General features: G+C 50.4%; 7 protein-coding genes across 7 annotated transcripts; 4 read left to right on the top strand and 3 right to left on the bottom strand.

Annotated features, from left to right (window-relative positions):
• Window positions 1-504: 504 nt before the first annotated feature.
• On the bottom strand, window positions 505-2,529 carry VE01_06504 (uncharacterized protein; the record flags this gene model as incomplete). The annotated part of the gene is made up of 1 exon (XM_018275949.2): window positions 505-2,529. One exon carries the CDS (start codon window positions 2,527-2,529, stop codon window positions 577-579), a length of 1,953 nt encoding a protein of 650 aa, XP_018129502.1. The 3' UTR covers window positions 505-576.
• An 877-nt stretch (window positions 2,530-3,406) lies between these two features.
• Window positions 3,407-3,834, top strand: VE01_06505 (uncharacterized protein; the record flags this gene model as incomplete). Its single annotated transcript, XM_018275950.1, has 3 exons — window positions 3,407-3,505; window positions 3,564-3,572; window positions 3,640-3,834. 3 exons carry the CDS (start codon window positions 3,407-3,409, stop codon window positions 3,832-3,834), a joined length of 303 nt encoding a protein of 100 aa, XP_018129503.1.
• Window positions 3,835-4,313: 479 nt separating this feature from the next.
• On the top strand, window positions 4,314-4,923 carry VE01_06506 (uncharacterized protein). Its single transcript, XM_018275951.2, has 2 exons — window positions 4,314-4,453; window positions 4,588-4,923. Exons 1-2 carry the CDS (start codon window positions 4,391-4,393, stop codon window positions 4,789-4,791), a joined length of 267 nt encoding a protein of 88 aa, XP_018129500.1. The 5' UTR covers window positions 4,314-4,390; the 3' UTR covers window positions 4,792-4,923.
• A 1,973-nt stretch (window positions 4,924-6,896) lies between these two features.
• On the bottom strand, window positions 6,897-9,320 carry VE01_06507 (uncharacterized protein; the record flags this gene model as incomplete). The annotated part of the gene is made up of 2 exons (XM_018275952.2): window positions 8,068-9,320; window positions 6,897-8,007 (listed from the first exon to the last, which is right to left on the bottom strand). The coding sequence occupies exons 1-2, from the start codon at window positions 8,439-8,441 to the stop codon at window positions 6,897-6,899; spliced, it is 1,485 nt and encodes a 494-aa protein (XP_018129501.1). The 5' UTR covers window positions 8,442-9,320.
• A 2,037-nt stretch (window positions 9,321-11,357) lies between these two features.
• Window positions 11,358-13,514, top strand: VE01_06508 (uncharacterized protein; the record flags this gene model as incomplete). Its single annotated transcript, XM_018275953.2, has 3 exons — window positions 11,358-11,877; window positions 11,993-12,578; window positions 12,659-13,514. Exons 1-3 carry the CDS (start codon window positions 11,718-11,720, stop codon window positions 13,512-13,514), a joined length of 1,602 nt encoding a protein of 533 aa, XP_018129498.1. The 5' UTR covers window positions 11,358-11,717.
• A 933-nt stretch (window positions 13,515-14,447) lies between these two features.
• On the bottom strand, window positions 14,448-16,548 carry VE01_06509 (uncharacterized protein). Its single transcript, XM_018275954.2, has 4 exons — window positions 16,297-16,548; window positions 15,554-16,010; window positions 15,425-15,501; window positions 14,448-15,362 (listed from the first exon to the last, which is right to left on the bottom strand). Exons 2-4 carry the CDS (start codon window positions 15,672-15,674, stop codon window positions 14,601-14,603), a joined length of 960 nt encoding a protein of 319 aa, XP_018129499.2. The 5' UTR covers window positions 15,675-16,010; window positions 16,297-16,548; the 3' UTR covers window positions 14,448-14,600.
• A 336-nt stretch (window positions 16,549-16,884) lies between these two features.
• VE01_06510 (uncharacterized protein) lies at window positions 16,885-19,388 on the top strand. The gene is made up of 3 exons (XM_059463804.1): window positions 16,885-16,967; window positions 17,029-17,106; window positions 17,154-19,388. The coding sequence occupies exons 1-3, from the start codon at window positions 16,943-16,945 to the stop codon at window positions 18,362-18,364; spliced, it is 1,314 nt and encodes a 437-aa protein (XP_059319621.1). The 5' UTR covers window positions 16,885-16,942; the 3' UTR covers window positions 18,365-19,388.
• Window positions 19,389-20,213: the final 825 nt, after the last annotated feature.

Below are 20,213 nucleotides of genomic sequence, written 5' to 3' on the forward strand. Positions count from 1 at the left end.
GGTCAACTCCACCATCGAAGCTACTAGTGCCAACTTCTGCCTCACGGCAATCGAAGACAACTATAATGCTTCTTTGGGTCTTGGCGTCTTTGTCGATGGCGTCGAGCTCGCCGTCTATGGTTGCTGCTACGTTGTGTCTGGTGGGTGCGCTTTTACCTACGTTGAGACGAGGAGGAGATACAGTATTGATACTGTGCGTATGGTGCTGTGTTTTGGATGTGCGATTGCTGATAGATGGTGATTATGGCTCCTCGGGGCGTTTGTGAAGCTGGGCGCCTGTAACCGGGCGCTGGGGGGTAGAGGCCTCGATATCGGCCTAAACCTGCCCGTATTAAGCAAGAGGGGGTCCGGATAGGAATTAGAATTGCGTGTTTGACTGTAGGTACGGCCCTAGGGGTCCAGAGTGGAATGTTGTGGGCAGTTTGTCGATTTGTCGATCTGTAGAATGTGCGGGTTAATATGAGATTATAGCTTATGCACTAACTATAAGTTACTAGCACTCTGCCGCCAGAAATAAGTCTGTATTTCGAAACTATTACCTAGTTATCATCCTCTATTGATATTGGGGTTTCGAAGCTATGGCAAAGCCATATATAGTTTTAGCAACTTCTCAAAATTAGGCGTCCCAAGTCCAGTCACAGGATCCCACCCGATATCAGCATGAAATGCTTCAACATCACAGCCATAATTAAACCCTTCTACCACATCGTTAAATGCCCACTCATTTTCATAAAATACGGGATTCAAGAACCCGACCGATTTTTTTCCCGCACTTAGTCTCCTATCATTGATTTTCGTAATAATGGAAGCAAGAACTGGTGTGGAGCAAGAAGTTCCATATGCTCCATATAAAAGCTGGTCGACTGCTATGATATAATTTGCTGCATTGGCCGATACATCCGGGTAGCCTCTAGCAAAGCCAGACGAGTTGAAGAGATGACTGACATTATGAAGATGAGACTTTTGTCGAGAGAAATACCGGTCGATGTGGTGGGATTGATAACTAGGCCTTTGAAAAACATTGCTGAATCCGCCACCGGAAGTTACAACTTGGGCAAGAGTCGTATTTGGAAAACGGTGGTAGATAGCAACCTCATCGTCTGTCACTGTTCCATTGATTGGAAGTTGCGTACCACCGACTGACGTCACCCATGGACAGGTGGATGGGAAAGAAGGATTGAATAATCCGACCGTTTCGTTTGTAATATTGCCATTGTTTGGGTCGAGACAAACACCATCTTGCCCAGCAACTCCGTAGTCCCCGGAGGAAAAAATTATGGAAACGCCTTGTAATCCAAGTTTTAGGTACTCAAAGCATTGACGCTGGAGGTATGCCGGAGAATATGCTGCTTCGCGCCAGGCAAATGACACGGAGATAACTTTCGTCGGACTATGGTTTCCGCAATCAGAGCTGTTGTAACCTCCAGGCCAGCCGGGAATTGGAGAAATAATTGGATCTGGGTAGATAGGGTCGTATGTTGAATCCAAAGCACCACAATAGGAGGCATCGAGAGCAGCGAGGAAGTTGTTCATATCCCCTTGCATCCAAAGATCGCCAACTGAATATAGCGTCACATTCTGAGGATGAACGAGCGCCATGCTGTACTCTAAATCAAGACTCACTTCTCCGTTAAAAGCAAATTGCTTTGAAAAGTTTTGCAAGAATCCTCCGTCGATAGATTCAAAGACCGGTTCCTTTCCAACCGCCTCGGGCATGAATAATTGAAAAAATGAATTTAAATCATCTTGGAAATATGATCCCCAGGCAAACTCCACCAACCCAAGTGAATTATTGGAGTTAGATGTGTCGCCGGCGGGGATGTTGTATAGGGCGCGGACACACTCGGGCGTTGTCTGTTGAGCACAGGTTGTTATTGTCGATTTCAACGACGCAGCAAATGATGCAGCTTTTGAAAATTTAGATTGGTCATCTTTCAATGGGGCTATAGAGCGTGTGGCCCTTCTCTGTTGCTGAACTTGAAGTTCAAATTGTATTGTCGGCATTATAAAGTCAATATGGCGCTGAATGGATTTGGAAACGCTGTATTCGTCACAAGCTGCTCTAGATTCTCCTGTTCGTATATTCTGATAGATGTAATATCTTGCGTTTAGCAGCTTCTCTGCCTCTTGGACAGTGGCGTTTATTTGAAGCCAACCTCCGCAATGGGATCGAAATATCCTTGCTTCTGGAATGCCGGAATCTCTAACCCAAGCTGCCACGTCAGAAATCGCTTCTGGAGATGGAGCAAACATCCGTGCTACATCTTTTGGCGTCCAGTGCTGAGAGAAATTTGACGAAGCTGGATGTGAAATATTCAGGAGCAGATCTTCGGCTTTATCTAAGTTGCTCTGGGTCAAAGCTATTTTCAATGGGAGGATTAGATCGAGGTCTAATGTCGATGATCTGGTCCACAACTCTGCATGTGGTACTCGCTTTTCGTGGATAGCAAATTCATTGTTGTGAGATCCTGTAGTAGCCAAAGCAAAAGCCATTTGGCATAATAACTCGAGGGAAATAAAAAGCTTCATTGTGAACTGGAATTGGATCATGTAGTTTTAGAGCGGTGTCAACGTGTGAGAGAGGGATTCACTCACCCCCATGTAATCTTCATATTATTCCAGATATACCCTCACGGCTATGTTGACACCATTGAAATGGTCAAGAGGATTTCTGGCTCTCGTATCTTCATGACCGAGGAGATATCTATCGCACTTTCTTACCTGCTGCTCGTTGATGTAGTGACACTGCATATGCGATGCAGTTGGACATCATGCTGTTAGAAATCGTTTACCACTTACCATTTACCATGGAGGCAAAGCTTAGGCAAAGCTTAGGCTGCGCTCGGACACTAACATTTCAATTTATCCAAATACACTCAGGGCCTATTAACGACGCCGGTTTGCGCATCTATTTGAAGGAGGCTCCACTAACTGCCCGAAATATTTAAAGGAAGTATTGATAACGGGCTTCTAGATTAGGGCGTGGGGTGGAATGCAGAATCCTTTGACAAATGGAGACCAACCAAGTTGCACGAATAAATTGTAAGACTGAGGCATTATCATGAGTTTTAAATTACATGGGTGGTAGTAGGATGGTCTTGCACGGATAAACCGGCAACGGTTATATTCCACGTACAAACGGTATTATACCGCCTCGATTGTTGAAAATTGAAGCTGACTTACAAGGCCTAAAGCTGGTCTACATACTTTTTCTTTGCGCAAGATCCATGACCAAAATCTATTCCATCTTAACAGCAGCTTGGAAGAAAAGAAGCTGAGTTGTAGTAGAAGTATAAAGTCTTTGTGAATGCGCCTACATCTATCTTCCTGTTACTCAAGCTCTCCTCTGACAACTTGATACTCACCTTGAAAAAGTTTTATATTGTTCACTACATAACGTACCAAGATGGTTTTCGCACTCAAATCAATCGTGCTTGTCACAATGCTTGCAGCCGCCCAGGCTCTTCCCTCTCCTGCTCCTGCCTCCTCGGAATTGGAAAAACGAGTAAGTTAACCCTATCCTTCTAATATTGAACCGACAACCGACACTGATGATTATGTAGGCAGCCATTGTAAGACCCTTTTTATACTGAGATTCGTTTTGTTATACTCGAGGTGTATTAATATGACTGTCTCTAGCCCGTGTGTCTTGCGGCTTGTACGCTCGCATGCTTGAGCCTACCACCTCCAGCAGACCTAGCGTGCGAGGTCTCTTGTCTGGCTTTCTGCCTCGGAAGTGTTGAAACCGGAGGAAGTATTGGGAGCGTCGATTCCGCTAAAGGAGTCATTGTTGCTGGGAATGGAGATGTCATCTTCACAGCCAGCAGCACCTAAGCGGACGCTATTTTGATGCGAGGCGAGCATCATATAGAGCGTTTAAGGTAGTGTGACTGGTGAAGTTTTGACAAAGTTGGTTGGTTTAGGATGGCAGAGTCATTCCACCTGCTGTGTCCGAGTCTATCTTTCTTTCATCTTAGTAGCTAAAATACAATAAAACCCTTTGGCCAAGGAACCTATTCTACACTATACTCCGTTTCCTACTTAAATTGTAAATTGAACTTAATTCGAGTGAGTCCACTCAGAGCGAAAGGTGTAGGTAGCAGGTAGCTCTATGTAGTAGACTGCATAAAAAGTGTTAACTATATGTTCCTTTTCACTCATTTTATAAGTAAAGATACGTGCACTTTTCCCCCGTCTAAGGCGACCACCCCGCTTCTGGGTAAATTGCTTCCAACGTCTGGAAGGTGGTAAGCGAAGCGAATAGATAGATAGTCCAACATGTAAGCATTATAAAGCCCCTCATTCCATGATCTCCAAAACGCTCCTCACCTCCTTGCTTATCTCAACTTTGCAAACGATACCATCTTGCAAACGATATCATCACTCCGACATGGCCGATCCACAAGCGCCAGCCGATTTTACCGTTGCCATGAACTATGTCAAAGAATTAAAGGTAAGTTACTTCAACTATCCGAATGTTGCAGCCTAGTTTGGCTGGACGTTGATCCAACCCACCCCCCCCCACCGGCCTTCTCCCTACTACAGGCAAAAGAAACCCTTAAATCGCTAATGTTGGATCTTCTTAAGGAACACCGTCCGGATCTATGGCCGCAGTTCGAGGAATACATCACCGAATATCGAACTCCACCTCGCGACCTCGACAGATTTCATGCCCAAGTCAAGGAGCTCTTAAAAGATGAGCCGGACCTCTACGCTAGGTTCGAGGAATTTTTCCCCAAGAAGAGTGGTGGGCAGGAGACGGAAGGACAAGGAGAAAACAATGCCACTTGAAGTCTTTAACCTTGGAGAGGTTAGATGTAATACAGACTGGAGATGGGAATACTAGGGTTTTAATCAAAATGACGATGGGTTTGAGTTGAGAACTGTCTAGAGTTGGAACATCAGCTCTGAAGAAACTGGCATATCATCGTCTTAACCCTCGTCACCCTTCTATTTATTCATATGGTGATTTGAGCCTACCTACCCCCGACAAATAACGCCTTCCGTATTGTCGTTTGCCTCGTATACGTAGCACTGACAGCGCACTACGAACTGGGTAGATCGCCAGATGGTCCCGACTGCTGATCCTGATGATCCCCCGCCAGATATCCACTGTGCCATGCGGCCCGTGCTGCTTAGGGCCACTTAAACTCGGTCACATCACTAGCCTTCTCTCCGGACGGCAAGGTGTCGCATTAGGCTCAAGAGACAAGATTTGGGAAAGTGTTACAGGGGTGGTGCTACACAAGCTGGTCGCGTCAAGCTTAGACGATAAGACAGTGGTCTGTAGCCTGGTCTGGGAAGAGGTGATCAACGCAGCTCGGCGCATCTACGACAGCCTGCATCACCATTCCACATCAATCACACGATTGCCATTATCATTACAGCCCCAAAGGTGTATATATCGCTCCGTTAACCACACCTACCAGACTTGATGAGCCTCAAATTTTCCAACTTCCAATTTCCGTCTCTCACCCAACATATACATCTACCCCTATAACCTCCATCCACCTTCATCATTCACCACACCTAACATAGACGTGATGCTGACCCTCCGCGTCAAAAAGACGCAGCTTAGGTGCTTCATTTCTAATTTCCGAGTTATTTTCTCCTCTTAGCTCTACACATTTACCCTCATAACATGCATACATACACCCACATTATTCATGGCCAAAAAATGACATGTTGCCGCCGACCCCTCCCCGACGTGACGTGGCCTAGATGCTTCAATTCACCCTTACCCTTTTGACTCGCCGAGATACACATTTCCTCACTACATCATCCTGATATCCGCACTATCCTCACCATTCATCCACAGGTACCTACCAAAAAAAGGTAGGGTGTGCCGCCAACTTTCCCTAGCGAGTCCTCCCGCCTTATTTCCCCCCTTCCCTCAGCTACGCCTCATACTTATTTACCGCCTAGACACCACACACTACTCAGCTTCCAAAGCCGCCTCGCCCATCGACCCGCGCCACATCCGCCGCCTACGGCATTAACATTCACATAATTCACCAGTACAGTCCCAAATCCGCATCATGTGCCGTCAACTCTCACCGAGGCCCTACCTCCTAGGGTTCATTTGTCTCAGTACTCCATTAGACAGTGTCTCACCCGCCTGTCTATGCAAGGTAGGTTTACAAACCGCGTCATCCAAGGTATTCACTGAATTTACAAGTTACACAGCAGCCGAAGAAAGCGGCTTAGACCTCAATTCCTATCTCCCTTTTCCTTTTTTACCAGTATGCACAATCAGGCCCCGAGAATATACACGCTCACGGGATGTACAGTACAGTCAACAGCCGAGCAGCGTTATGTCGTTGACATCTGTCCTCTCCGAGCCATTGTCATTTCATCTCGACTTCGGAAGCAGTTTCGACCAGCCTGCTAGGTGTTGAAGGTATATATGTATGGTGCCGTCGACTCCCCATGGGATGCGGTTCTCATCCCCCTCCTCCGAGCTACGCCCTATACACATCTACTACCCCCAACACCCCATCATTTCACAGCATTCACATCACACAAGTGCAGTTAAACAAAAAGTATAGTGTGCCACAGGCTCCCCCCCGGATTTTTCCCGAGAGGGTCCTCAAAAAAATGAGGGTATCCATTTCTATCTAAGACAACATCCCCTCCTTCCCCGCCCCTCCCCCTTCCAAAAAAATTACAGCCTCCTTGACGGGCTGACCAAATGGGTGCCAGCCAGACTGAACAATCAAAACAAATAAGTTATCCCAGATAACGCCTTCCTTTCCTTCCTTTCCTTCTGTAACCCTTTTTTTCCGGTTTAACCCGGATGTGTGTGTGGGCTGGAATTGGTTTTGGTGTACACAGGCATGCTGTAGCAGTAGCTCAGTCGTGCCTTCCTCCTCCCCCCATGTTCATCCATCCCCCATCTAAGCAGCCAACTCCCCATCCCCCCCCGTATTCCCCGGCACAATCAGCTCCTCCACCTGCCCACTCTCATCCACAAACTTCCTCTCACTAACATGTTTCCCCTCCTCCCCCGCAACCCACACCTTATCCTCAAACTTCCCCCGTCTCTGCCCCTCCTCATGCCTAAACGCACACTGCGGATTCAAGCACGGATTAAACTTACACATCGTCTTCACATGCGTAAACGTGCACCCCTCATCCTTGCAATCCGCACCATTCCTACACAACGGCGCCGTCGGATGTCTGAAGGGACAGCGCGCGTTCGTGCAGTTGGGGAAGAACTTGCAGTCCTGCTCCGCGTTATGTGCGACCTTCTGCGCGGGCGAGGGGTGGCGAGCAGTGCACTTGCGGTTCTTGCAGGCGGCTCCAAAAGCGCAGGTGTCGGTTATGTCGATGGCGGTCCCCGGGGGAGCAGCGGGGGATTGATGCGCGAATTTGCAAGAGCTGTTGGTGCAGGAGAGGTTGAATTTGCAGGTTGTGTCGGGGGAGGCGGGTTCGTGGGCGGGGGTGAGGACCATGTCCATTGGGGAGATGGGGGAGGCTTGCTGTTGTTGTTGGTGTTGCTGGTGTTGTTGTTGTGGGTGTTGCTGGAATGGAGGGCGGTTATTGAATTGTTGCTGCCTTTGCCCTCGTCCAGGCTGCACGCGGTCGAATAGTGAGCGTCCGGTATTACGGCCTTGTTGCTGCTGCTGGTACGATGGCATGCCGCCCATAGGCATCTGGCCACCATTCCCTGCCATCATGGAGGCGTGCTGTTCGGGTGTGAACATCTGCTGCATCATGCGGAACATCTCCATCTGCTGCGCGGGGGTGATCATGTTCCCCCCCGCCGGTCCACCCTGCATGCCTCCTCCCATGGCGCCGAATCGGCCGCCTCGCTGCTGCATGTTCCCCCGCGGCCCGGTGGGGGCGCCGCGGCCGCCGATGCGCTCGTTTCCGCCGTGGGCGCGGACGCGGTGGAGCACGGAGTCTTTGCCGTCGAGGTTCTTTTGCAGTTGGCCTAGCATGCGCCTATCTCTTCCGCGGTTCATGCCGGCGCCGCCGGTGCGCATCGATTTGGGGCCTGTTGGTCTGGGTTCTGTTAGTTGAAGCTCTTGAAGCGAGTAGGGTAAGGTATGGTGCTGTACATACACATTTGGATCTCCTGCTTCGGATGCATCTCCCATCACTTCGTCATTGCCACCTTCCGCCGCCTCAGCTTGAGGGGCGCCATTTTGGTGAACAGCACCGCCGCTCTGCTGCTGGGTAAGATGCGCCACCTGCTCAAACAGCCAGTGCGCAAACTCCTTCGCTCCCGGGTCGTCCGGGCCAAGGTTCAACAGGTCCCCCGATAACTCAGCCGCAATCTGGTCTTGTGTCTTTCCATTTGCTAGCATGAGGATGATGTATTCCGCCAGCGCCGAGTCGTCGGTTCCGCCTGTGCTCCAGCCTATCTCGGCCAGCTTGGGTTGTATCGCGTCATTGAGAGCGGCTGTGATGGACTCGTTGAGGATGGCGACAGACATGGTGACGGCGGTGGTAGGGTGGCGCGGAGGGTGGTGAAGTTGGGCGCGCGCGTCGAGTCTCGAGAGAAACGGAGTCGGAGTCGATCGCGGGTGAATGGGTCGTCTCTCTGGGTCCTTGAGCGTGCTATGGTGACAATCGGTTGTATAGCTGCGCCGGTTGTGGGTTGGAAGCAAAGGAAGTTTGTGGAAGTTGGTTCTTCGACGCCTTCAATTATTCCCAGCTAAGGTAACAAGAAAGGCTAGCGTGGTGGTGAGCACGTGACTACTTTGACGTTGGCTGGCTCGTGATGGCCAATGAGATCGTGCTGACTAAGAACAGATCTATCTAGAACGTCGGTGAATGAAGTTGGATCTTGCTGATTCACCATCATCAGGTTCTGGACTCGCATCTTATGTAGGCAGTGGGTGGGCGTGAATATTCGTTTCAGCCTCGAGCATTTCGTTTTAATCATTCATTTGCCTTCATTCGTTTCATCTATTTCTAGTGAAATGACTTGATTTTCTGTACAAGTGAGAGGACTCGAAACGTCATACAACTGTGTGAGTGTAAACTCTATAAAGAGTTCCTTTGCTCGGCAACAAGGAGGCTGTTGTATGGGTATTTGAGGACTGGAAACGTCACACGATGGTTAGAGTGTAATCACCTTCATAGGATTCCCTTCTTTATCGGCAACAAAGCTATCGTATGGGTATTGGAGGATTCGACCGACCATACGATGATCAGAGTGTAAACTCTTTCAGTGACTCCTTTACTCGGCAACAAAAGAAAGCCGCTCGATGCATATCGGAGGATTCTTAACCCCCGAATGTGAACTCTCTCGCAAAAGATGTTTCTTCAGGCCCACATCAACGGAGGAAAATTATGCCGCATTGGTGAGATGGACTCGGCCAGTGTGTAAACTGTCCACAGAGATCCCTTTGCTCGCGGAGCCTCATTCGTCATCAAGGGAATCAAAATCTACAAACAGCTCCTTTGGTCTTGGGCCTCATTCGTCATCAATGAACCTGGGATCTCTTCAACCTCCTCGGTACCACCTAAAAGATCTCCCGCATCAAGGGTCTCGGAACCAGTTATACCGTGGAATGCCTCAGAGACCAATAGCCCCAAATATCAGGAACCAAAGTCATCCGCACGCTCCATCAGTCCACCACGAACCGCCCAACTCACCTCCACAATGCCTAAAGTGTAACATTCAATGCGCTGTCTCTTCATCACCGCACACATCGTCCCTAGTATGCACATACCATGCATCAGTCCACCATTAGACCACGGGAAATGTCCCTGTGAAAATCCAGCGCATGTACAGTCGTACTGTGCGCCGAGTGCATGCTGCAGGTAATGAAGATGTGTCGCCATTACATCCGCACATACGCACGCACGTACTGCTCCCCTGGCGCCTAATGTGCCACCACCAGGTGTGATGGGAACGATGCGTCAACGGACGGGGGAGGTCGGTGTTAAAAATGCCCGACTGCCGATGCGCGCTTGTGGGTATGATGGGCGTCTAGCGTTAGAAAGGGGATGAGGTGGGAATGCGGGGGATGAGGGGGCTTAGTCATGGTGTTTGTGTGGTTGTCCCGTTGTCTGTCCCGTTTGTGCTGTCTGTCTATTGAAGTAAAGGGATGATGCCACGTGATTGTCATATGCTGGATATCTGCAGATAAAAGAGAGGGTTGCATTGGGCACGTAAAGTGAAACAAACACCTAGGCCGTGAGACAGGTATCTCAACAGTATCAATATCTGACCAGTATCGCACTGTATATTGAAACAGTCTCATGCTGAAGGTGTCTGACTTCACATGTCAAGCCGGTAACACACATCCCATCCCATGGCGTTTATGTACAGTCCTCTCTCACTCACTCTATATGAATCGATCGTAAAGAGTAATCAGGACTTGGCTTTTTCTCAACAGAAAGGGCGAAAAATAAAAATAAAACTCCGAAGCTTGCATTTGCATAGCGTTGAGGTGAGGGGAGAGAGAGGGTGACGATTATGAAAGGCCAAGCTTACCACACGTAAAAGGAAAAAAAAGAGAGAGAAACCCGACAGTAAGACACCCGACGCATCTCTAGTGAAGCAAATATGTAACTAAACACGCACAACTGACGCACCTGTCACCACGCACACAGCATAACCGTTGCATTGCCCTACTAGCCTAGCCGCCAAGCCTATTTTGACATCGCGAACACTGACGCAAGTAAATACCAGCAGATAGCAGATACCCCGCAGTGCCCGCCACAGCCGTAACAACCGAAGAGTACCTGGCTACTAAGGCTGTACTAAGCTACCAACACGTACCACATTTACCAAGGCTGCCGTTCCCCCGCCTTATCAGAGTGTATTGGACGAGTCAGAGCTAGCTATTTTTCCCAGGGTCCGGGAGTCGTAGCCTTACCAGCCCTTCACACACAATTTTGGACAGGCACATGTGAAGGAGAGTGGAAATACCGAGGAGGAGTGGAGCAACATGTGAACCTCTCTAGAAGTCAACAGTATGCCATTGTTCACCCAATTAGACGGCGGTAATAACATATTGCGCCCTGTTATAACCCAATAGAAGCCCAGTAACGCTCTTCTAGCTTGTTTTCCCCGGATTCCCATTCGTGGAGAGGGAGGACAGGAGGTACGTGTTCTACTGTCGCGCGTCGTACTTTTTTATACGAATACGTGCGTTTGCTTTGCCCGAATGTCCATATCACAGTACCACAGCATAACCGTTGGCCCTTGTTCTCTCTCTGTACGCTACTAATCTACAGCACTGTGCTGTGCTCTGGGAATCTGTGATGGGGAAGGGAAGTACTCTCCCATACAACCACAGCCCGTGCGCTACTTCCACCTCCCCACAATCCCACACCCATCCCATCCCAACCGCCGCCAAACATCGCGTACCCACCAACCACCCCCCCCCCCTTCTCTCCCCCCTCCCCCGCCATTTCATCGGGACCGCGGAACATAAACTTTGCGTGCAGGTCCAACGTTGTCCCGACTCGGGTTATATATGTAGCGTCATTGTATGCAGACGACAGGTCGACCCTTCCGATAATAATACATACTGCGGCTTGAGTCACTCGAATGGAGTGAGCGCGATCGCGATTTTTCTTAACTGTTAAAGAGCGAAGCCATATACCACCAACCACCACTACCACTACCACCATATATATCCTGTACATATTTGTACATACTATACTGTTTACTACATACAGTATTTCTCAAGTCTCGTGAAGAGAGAGACAGTTACACCAACCAACGCGTTATCAATCGAGAAACCGCGACCATGATTGAAGATATTTTAAACGACCTCACCAAGACTAACATCGCGGTGGGTGTCTTCTGCCTCTGGGTGCTATGGAATATCGTCACGCGTATCGATGAGGAGAGGAGAATCGCTGCGTACGGAAAACATGCCCCCGCCGTCAGATGCTGGTTGCCATACAGTAAGTCTCGTCCCTATATCCCCAATGGCGGCGCGTCCATTGCACCCTCGCGCCGCTCAATACGGATCCAAGTATCTATCTTTCCTGTCTGAACTCCACTAACCCCCCCCCCCAGACCTCGACATGGTGGTCCGAGCAATCTACAACTCCCTCCACGACAACAACTTCGAAGGCTGGCGCTCCCTCTTCGCCAAGAACGGCCGCGGCCGCTACACCGTCGAAGCCCGCCCCGCCAGCCAGCGCGTAATCCTCACCTCAGACCCCGAGAACATCAAAGCCATCCTCGCCACTCAATTCAGCGATTTTGGCAAAGGCAAGCCCTTCCACAACGACTGGAAAGCCTTCTTGGGGGACAGCATCTTCACGACCGACGGGGACGCGTGGCACGCTTCTCGCCAGCTCATTCGCCCGCAGTTCATCAAGGATCGGGTCAGCGATTTGCATACGTTCGAGAAGCACGTGCAGACGCTTATGACGGCTATTGCGAATGGGGGCGTGGAGGGCATGCCGGGGGTGGCGACGGATGGGGTGGCGCAGGGGAGGGTGGTGGATGTAAGTGATTTGTTCTTCAGGTATACGCTGGATTCGTCGACGGATTTCTTGTTGGGGCATAGTGTGGATAGTTTGAGGACGCCGATTCAGGAGTTTGCGGAGGCGTTTGGGGAGGTGCAGAGGGTGCAGAGTATTATTGCTCGTGCTGGGTGAGTTTCCTTCGCCGTCACATACAAAGTGGCACCCACCCCTGAAAACTGAACTAGCAAACTAACCCCCCCACCCCAAGACTCCTCAACTGGCTCGTCCCCCGCCGCTCCTTCAACGCCGGCCTCAAAGTAATGAACACCTTCATCGACCAATACATCGACCGCACCCTCGCCTTCACCCCCGCCGAGCTCGACTCCAAATCCACCTCCTCCTCCTACAACTTCCTCCACGCCCTCGGCGGGTTCACTCGCGACCGGAAAATGCTCCGCGACCAACTCACCGCTGTCCTCCTCGCCGGCCGCGACACCACCGCCTCCACCCTCTCCTGGACATTCTACGAGCTCGCGCGTCACCCCGCTGCGTTCAAGAAGCTGAGACAGGAGATCATCGATGCGATTGGAGAGACGGATGCGCCGACTTATGAGGATTTGAAGAATATGAAGTATTTACAGCATACGATGAATGAGGTTCTCCGCCTTTACCCGGTCGTCCCGTTTAATATGCGCATGTCCCTCAAAGACACCACCCTCCCCTTCGGCGGCGGCCCCGACGGAAAATCCCCCATCGGCGTTCTCAAAGACACACCCATCGGCTACTCCACCCTCGTCATGCAGCGCCGCAAAGACCTCTACCCCATCAACGATGACCCGAACATGGGCGTAGAATTCTTCAACCCCGATCGCTGGTTCGGGTGGCAGCCGAAACCCTGGACGTATATCCCCTTCAATGGAGGACCGAGACTGTGTATCGGACAGCAGTTTGCGCTGACGAATATGGGGTATACGATTGTGAGGATGCTGCAGAGGTTTGATAGGGTGGATAGCTTTATGCCCGAGGGGCCGATGGGGGTGCCCGTTATGAAGGCGGATATTGTGTTGCAGCCTGGGGCGGGGGTGGCGACGGCGTTTTATGAGGCGGGGAGGGAGATGGTTTAAGGGGTGGGTTGAGAGTGAGAGAGATACCTGTGGTGGGGGGAGGGGAAAGGGGAGGAAAGGAAGTGTGGTGTCTGGCGCGGAGGGTGGGGTTGTTATTTGGTCACGACTCGATGATGAGGTAAGAAGATGGCTTGACGAAATTGCGAGGGATGTGCAAATTCCAAAAAGCAAAGATATTGTACTGAAAGGAAATGTTCTATACAAGTCTCTCTCTCCTCTCATGTTTTTTTTATCCTCGCGGATAGGTAGATGTAGTAGTCATTGGGAGAGAAAAGACAAATTTAAGCTCGAATTATTTCAAGATCTGGGGTTTGGTGTCTTGTGTGTGTGTTGTGTGTGTGTGTGAGAGAGGGGAGGTGAGGCTTTTGTTGCAGGGATGCAAGTTCTATAAATATTGTCAGTGGCGGCCACTACGAAGTTGTCACATCGCTAGCGCCAAAGCGGGTGGCCTAAGCTCCGTGCCGTGGGTGGGGTCCAAGCTTCTAATACGAGCCACCGTCGTATAGAATTATGGGTAAGAGATCGATGTACATGGCGAGCGTGGAGAAGCATGCGTTTGACACCGCTGGTGTGGTGCGTCCATTTTTGGGGGGTTTTTCTTGGGGGGAGGGACGGTTTGTGGGTTTTGCGGATGGGGTGTGGGGTTACTAGATGTTGGCGGTCAGTTGTGGTGGTTTGTTGGATTATCTAGGGTTTTGTTGTGATGAGTTGGTGAGATGTGAGATGTTTCGGTGTGTTTATAGGGGTTTTGTGATATCTCTTTTCACTTATACTATAAAGCTTAATATGTAGCTTGTTATTATATAGTATATAGAGAAAATGCATTTAATTTTATATAAATACATAAAAAAAATGGTTGTTAGCTTAAGACCTAGGCAGAGCGATCTGGGGGAAAGTTCCTTTAAGACATGGGATTAAATATGCAATTATATCCTCTCATGGAGATTTCTTCCACTGGCTCTAGCACAGCTCAGCTTGGTGGTATCTTACTATCTCACAGATCCATGCGCCATATCGTCCTTACTCTCCCTCAACTCTCATTTCTCCCCAACTCAATCAATTCTCCCCAACTCAATTCTCCCCAACTCATTTCCCCCCAAACACCTTCCTCAACTCCGATTCCTCCCTCTCACTCATCCCAATCTCCACCGGCCCCTCGCCCACCCCCGGGCCCGGGCCCGCGACTGTACCCGCATCCAGTTCCCCCGGCACCTCCGTCCCGCCAATCTCCACACGCTGCGTATCCTCCAACTCCGCCCCGAAAACCTTCCCCTCATCGCCCTTGACTTTCTGATCATCCTTGACTTCCTCGTCACCCTTGGCTTCCCCATCCGCAACTTTCTCAGCCGGGCCTTCTTCGGTTTTATGACCATCACCGCCGCCACCACCTTCACCGCCACCACCGCCGCCGCTGCCACCTCCCAGCTTTCCGGCGCGGTAGAAGTAGAATACTACTGAGCCTATGAGTAAGATACCGATGACAGCGCAGCCGGCGCCGATGCCGGCTTTGGCGCCTGTGCTTAGGCCGCCTGATGAGTCGGAGGGGGGGTTTGGGTCGGAAGGGGGGGGTGAAGTCGGATCCGGGGTCGATGACGTATCAGAAGATGGTGTCGACGTCGGCGACGGCAGTACAGTCACGGGTGTGTAAGCAGTGCTGTCTAGAGTTCCGCATTTATCCTTGATAGAGGATACGCAGTCGATCTGGGGCGTGCTGGCGTTGTTTGAGTTCACCCCGATGCAGTCGGCGTAGTTTTGGGCGCATATCATGGACGGCAGCGAGTCCTTGTAGTATTCCAGGCCTGGCGCGGAGCTGTTCGATTTGCAGGTGCAGTCGAAATCGAGGGTGGTCTAGGGGCAGAGGGGCGTTAATTGAGTGGATTTGAAGAAAGTGCTAGGGGGGGGGGGCGTACGGAGTTGCAGAGGTTGCTGTTGGTTGCGAGGTCGCAGAGCCTTTCACACATGGAGTTTTGGTCTTTGCACAGTCCCGCTAGATCTCTGGGTTAATGGTTGGTGAAGCAGATGGGGGAGGGGGTTCTTACCACGTTCAGTGGAGGAAAACGCGGTAGGGTCGACGGCATAGGGGTCGATCGTGGATTGGGCGGTAGAGAGGCCGAGGAGTGTGGCTATGAGAATAGCCTTCATGTTCCTGTGGTCCATCATTGTTCTTGAACGATGGTGAGAGAGGGTTTGATCGTGTTAATAGGATTTCTTGCAAAAACACAGCCTGCAGCGGGACATTCCCAGACGTGAACTTGCGTTGAGATTTAGGTAGGAGGATTTTGAGCCAAAATCGCCTTCCCACCACACGTTCGACCACAGTCCTTAAGTATCAGCCCTTTACAACCTGTCCCTGCACACGGGGGGGGGGGCGCGTTTGCCGCCCTGCCATTACCTAATCTCCCAATTCCCAAATATCCCAAATATAGCCCCTTTGGCACATCCTCGGTTGAAATTGCGGGTTTACATACAATATTGGAGAAGTAAGGATCCGAATGTCTAACATTTGTTAGGGGTTTGTGACGGACGTGGTCGCGGGGCCTATCACAGTGCGGCTGAGGTGCAGCTTGGCGGGCTCGGCTTCCACGTAAGGAGCCACACCATGATCGTTCACTGGATGGCGCTGAAGGATGAGATTGGAAACAGATCCTTCGGGAGGGTAATGCCTGTACGGGCCGCCTGTCAAGTGTATAGCGCCAAGCGCCAAGTGCATTCCCTCGCGATTAAGTGGAGATAAATGTGGTGGTGCGACCTCTTCTCCGCGGCTTGGGGGATATTGTCATACCTTTAAGTTTTGTGTATGTGCATACCGTAGTTTTCACAAAATAGTCTCGTTTATGCAGTAGAGGAATGTGATCTTTGTGAGTAAGGGGTTTGTGACCCATAATATAGGGATATGGAGGAAGCCTCAATTGTTGGGTCCACGTTTTCTCTAATATTATAACTTGCGAATCCCCATAGGATTAGACAATATATATTAATACGGAGGTCCATATTTCAACATAAAAAAGAAAAGAGACGCTGATGTGAATAGAGGATTGGGACATGTGAAAACAGGGAGTAGCTGCTTATAACGTTTTTTGCTTTAGCTTAATTAATACTTATAGTGTGTCGTAGCGTAGGGGACCCGTGGTCTCGAACCGCCGATTTGATATATTTACAACTCAGACCACTATCTAGATCGGAAATACAGGGCATACCGCTCAGACTGACGTTGTCCTCCAATGATTTTATTTAGCAAACCGATCATGATTATAATTATTCACGTGACACAGGTAACCATGTCACAGAAGGCATCGAGAGATACTAGCGCGTGACATTTAGGCAGAAGCCTGCGCATGTTTTCCCTTCAGCTGGCTGGTCTCTCCTCATGCTGGTTTTTTCTGCGACCTATCTAGGATGTTCAGCTGTTGCTACGGATCACGAAAGAAATGATGAAGCGTAAAATGGAAGAATGTGATTAATACCCCTTGTTGGCATATCTGGAAATCCATATGTAATTCTAACTGTCGTCGAGATGCCGATCGCAGTAACGATCAGTTACCTCAACGGTCCTCTAAAACGGCGGAACCTCAGCATGCAGGAGTAAATAACGGTAACATCACCTGTCTCCTCCCTTTACAACCTCTAACATCTCCATAGATGGAGCACCATGGACTCCCCAGCCCTCCCTCCTGCTCTCCCTTCCCCTCGAAATCCGACTCCAGATATGGAAGGAAGCGACCTACGCCCCCTCTTCCATCATACGTTTGATATATCCGTCATTCTCTGGCGTTAGAGAATCTCGTGTTCCCAAACTCCATCTCATCCCTCTCCCCATATCCCACCAAAACACTCCCTGCACCTCAGGCCACCGAGGCAGCCCCTTGACTCCCGGCACCTCCCACAACCCACGCGTCTGGCTCTTCACCTGCCGCCAGATCTACGCCGAAGCGCGTCCTCTCGTAAACATCCACCCGCCTGGCCTGCACTTCTGCTTTGCTACCTCGATGAATAAGTACCTCAATCGTGCTCTCTCTTCATCTCTTGGGAACCCCTCCATCCCGGATCCGCGGGAACTGCGCTCTCTGTCACTATGTCTGTTCGTCGGGGTTAAGCAGGCTAGTGTCGTAGGGAGCACGTCGGGCGGGCGTTATGCGCTTGCTATGAGTGACGATACGGGGTGGGAGGGTGGGCATGGAGATGAGTTTTGCGACAAGGGATGTATGTATTGTTCAGCTGTGAGGGGTATACCGACGGACCTAGGGACGTGTTTTCCGGAGTTGAGGACGCTGAAACTGAGTATAAGTTTTAAGTGCGTGGAGGAGAGGGTAATGAGGTGGGGGAGCTATAAGACTATGGAGGAGAATCGCATGGAGGATAAGAGCATGTATGAGAATCGCATGTATGAGAAGAGTAAGGAGGAGGAGAGCATGGGGGAAGAGAGAATAGAGGAGAAGAGCATTGAGGAGAAGAGCACGGCGAAGAAAAGCATGAAAGAGCGATTATCAAAGAACCCGTTGCTTGGGCGAATATTAGGTAATACGTCGGCTGACGGGGTGAAGAAGAGTGCAGGAGAGTTTGTCGATGACGATGAGAGAGTAGAATGGATTGTGGAGTGGATTTGCAAGCAGCTGCCATTATGGGGGTTTGTGGGAAAGAGATTCGAGAGTGTAGAGGTGATATTTAAGGCAGGGATTGTGCATGATCTTACAAAGATGCTTCCGCCGGTCGATGGGTGTTGGTGTGCTGGAAGAGAGATCGATGAGGAGGACGAGATAAGGGGAAGGCTTAGCATGGCGATTAAAAGAACCTTGATGAAGGGGAAGCTCCGAGACGATCCGACGATTAAGCCCCAGGGCTACCCGTTCTGAATTGTTGGGTGATGGATCGAGCGGACGGCCACGGTTACCATCTGTATGTATGGATGTTTTGGGGATAAATGTATCGTGGATGAATGAACGAAACCGCCTCCGAAGTCGAGATGATTAACAATGGCTCGGAGACTCGTGAACGGCAAACTGTTTGTCGTCCGGCACTTGCTTGTCCTCGAGTGTATCCCATAAACGAATGAATAAATATATAGGAAGCGAGTGCGTAGTGAGGTAGGTGAATGTCTAGGCCAATATGGAGAAGTGTGGGGAGGTGGGTGAATGTTGGAAAAGGTAGGTGAGGGAAGAAAACAGTTGGAAATCAACCATTCGAGTCACATTACGCCAGGCAGGACTCAACTGCACCAAATTCCCTTTCAGCCTGTGCTTGTGGACTCAGTGAATACCGTGGATGGCGGAGCCTGTAAATGTGTCTTAGGTAGGCGCCTGGAACGCCTCCGAGGCGTCGATGAATAACAACAGCTCACCTCAGAGAGGGGAGCCGCCAACGGCACACCGCTTTTTGGCTTTTGCCTGTCTATTCCGTGAGCGACCAATGTTTTCATTGGAGTAATTGGGTATGAGAGTACGAAAGGAGCGGGAAACCGGAATTAAGTATCTGAGTGAGCCATCGCGTGCAGGAGGAGTTGATATCGCCACATTCTTTGTTTTCTTTAGCCCCGCACTCGTTAATGATGCGGATGATGCGATGATGCAGGTTGTAGATGTGTTTGGAATCGGATGGGTGAGGGAGCCTCTTTGTGCCAGGTACCTGAAAATGGAGCTCGGTGAGGACACGAGTCGGCGGAAGATCATACCTTTCTTGGCTCGTGATTGCAAATTTGGCTGTTGTGTGAATGCTAGTAACAAACGAAAATATGCAGCTGTGAGCGCGAACAGTATAGACGCGGGTACAGGTCTCAGATCAAAAAGAGGGAGGGCGCCACCTTTGGTTGAGGGAGTGGGTAATCCTGGGGGCGGGATCGGGATGTACCCCGAGAGACGTGCGCAGGGGTGAGCGAAGGGGTGAGCGAAGGGGGAGGGTTGGCTCTGAGACAGCCAACGCCACGCCCCCCTCCGGCTGAACGTTTGACTCAGAGGAAGTAGAAGGCGAAAGACGAGGAACATACCCACCCCGGCGCGTGCCGCCTGTCATGGTGGATCGTATAGCCTTACCTGATGAACGTGCCAACCTGGCACGGAGTGGCAATATGTACGGATATGCAACCGTGAGCACGAACAGTATAGACGCGGGTACCAGTCTCAGGTCAAGAAGAGAGGGTGCGCCGCCCTTGGTCGTGGGTAATCCTAGGGGCGGGATCGGCTCCGTATGTTTCCATTTTTTTTTGGTTGACCTGGTCGTCGCCTCATCTCTAGCTGGTGTTACAGGGGAAATGCGCGTTAGGGAATAACCCGAACGTTGTTCAGCTGAGTTCGACTTGCTGTAGCCCCTTGTCCTGACTCGAAAATTGCGGGTATTCAACGACGCCATTGCGGCTTAGAGCTCATGTCCAGAGCTGCCCAGAGCTGCCTTCCCGTTGGGAGCTATATAACGCTAATCCCAAGCAGGAGATACCTTTTTTTCTGTAAAAAAAGGTATCTCCTACTTAGGATTAGCTTAGGATTAGCTCTAAATTGACACCTTGGCTCGATCGCTCGAAAGCAACGAAGTTGCAACTGCAATTAATGGACCCTTACAATCCCCATTCTCGATAAGGCGTCGTAGCACATCATTGTTTATTCGTCGTGGCAGGCACGGCTCCTTCGTCCGACGTATGCTCGTCTTATGGTGTAGAACGACGTATCACCTGCTGGCGTTGATTCTTAGGCCTGCCACTGTCTATCCACTAGA

Source organism: Pseudogymnoascus verrucosus, assembly GCF_001662655.1.
Source record: "Pseudogymnoascus verrucosus strain UAMH 10579 unplaced genomic scaffold scaffold_28, whole genome shotgun sequence".
NCBI lineage: Eukaryota > Fungi > Ascomycota > Leotiomycetes > Thelebolales > Thelebolaceae > Pseudogymnoascus > Pseudogymnoascus verrucosus.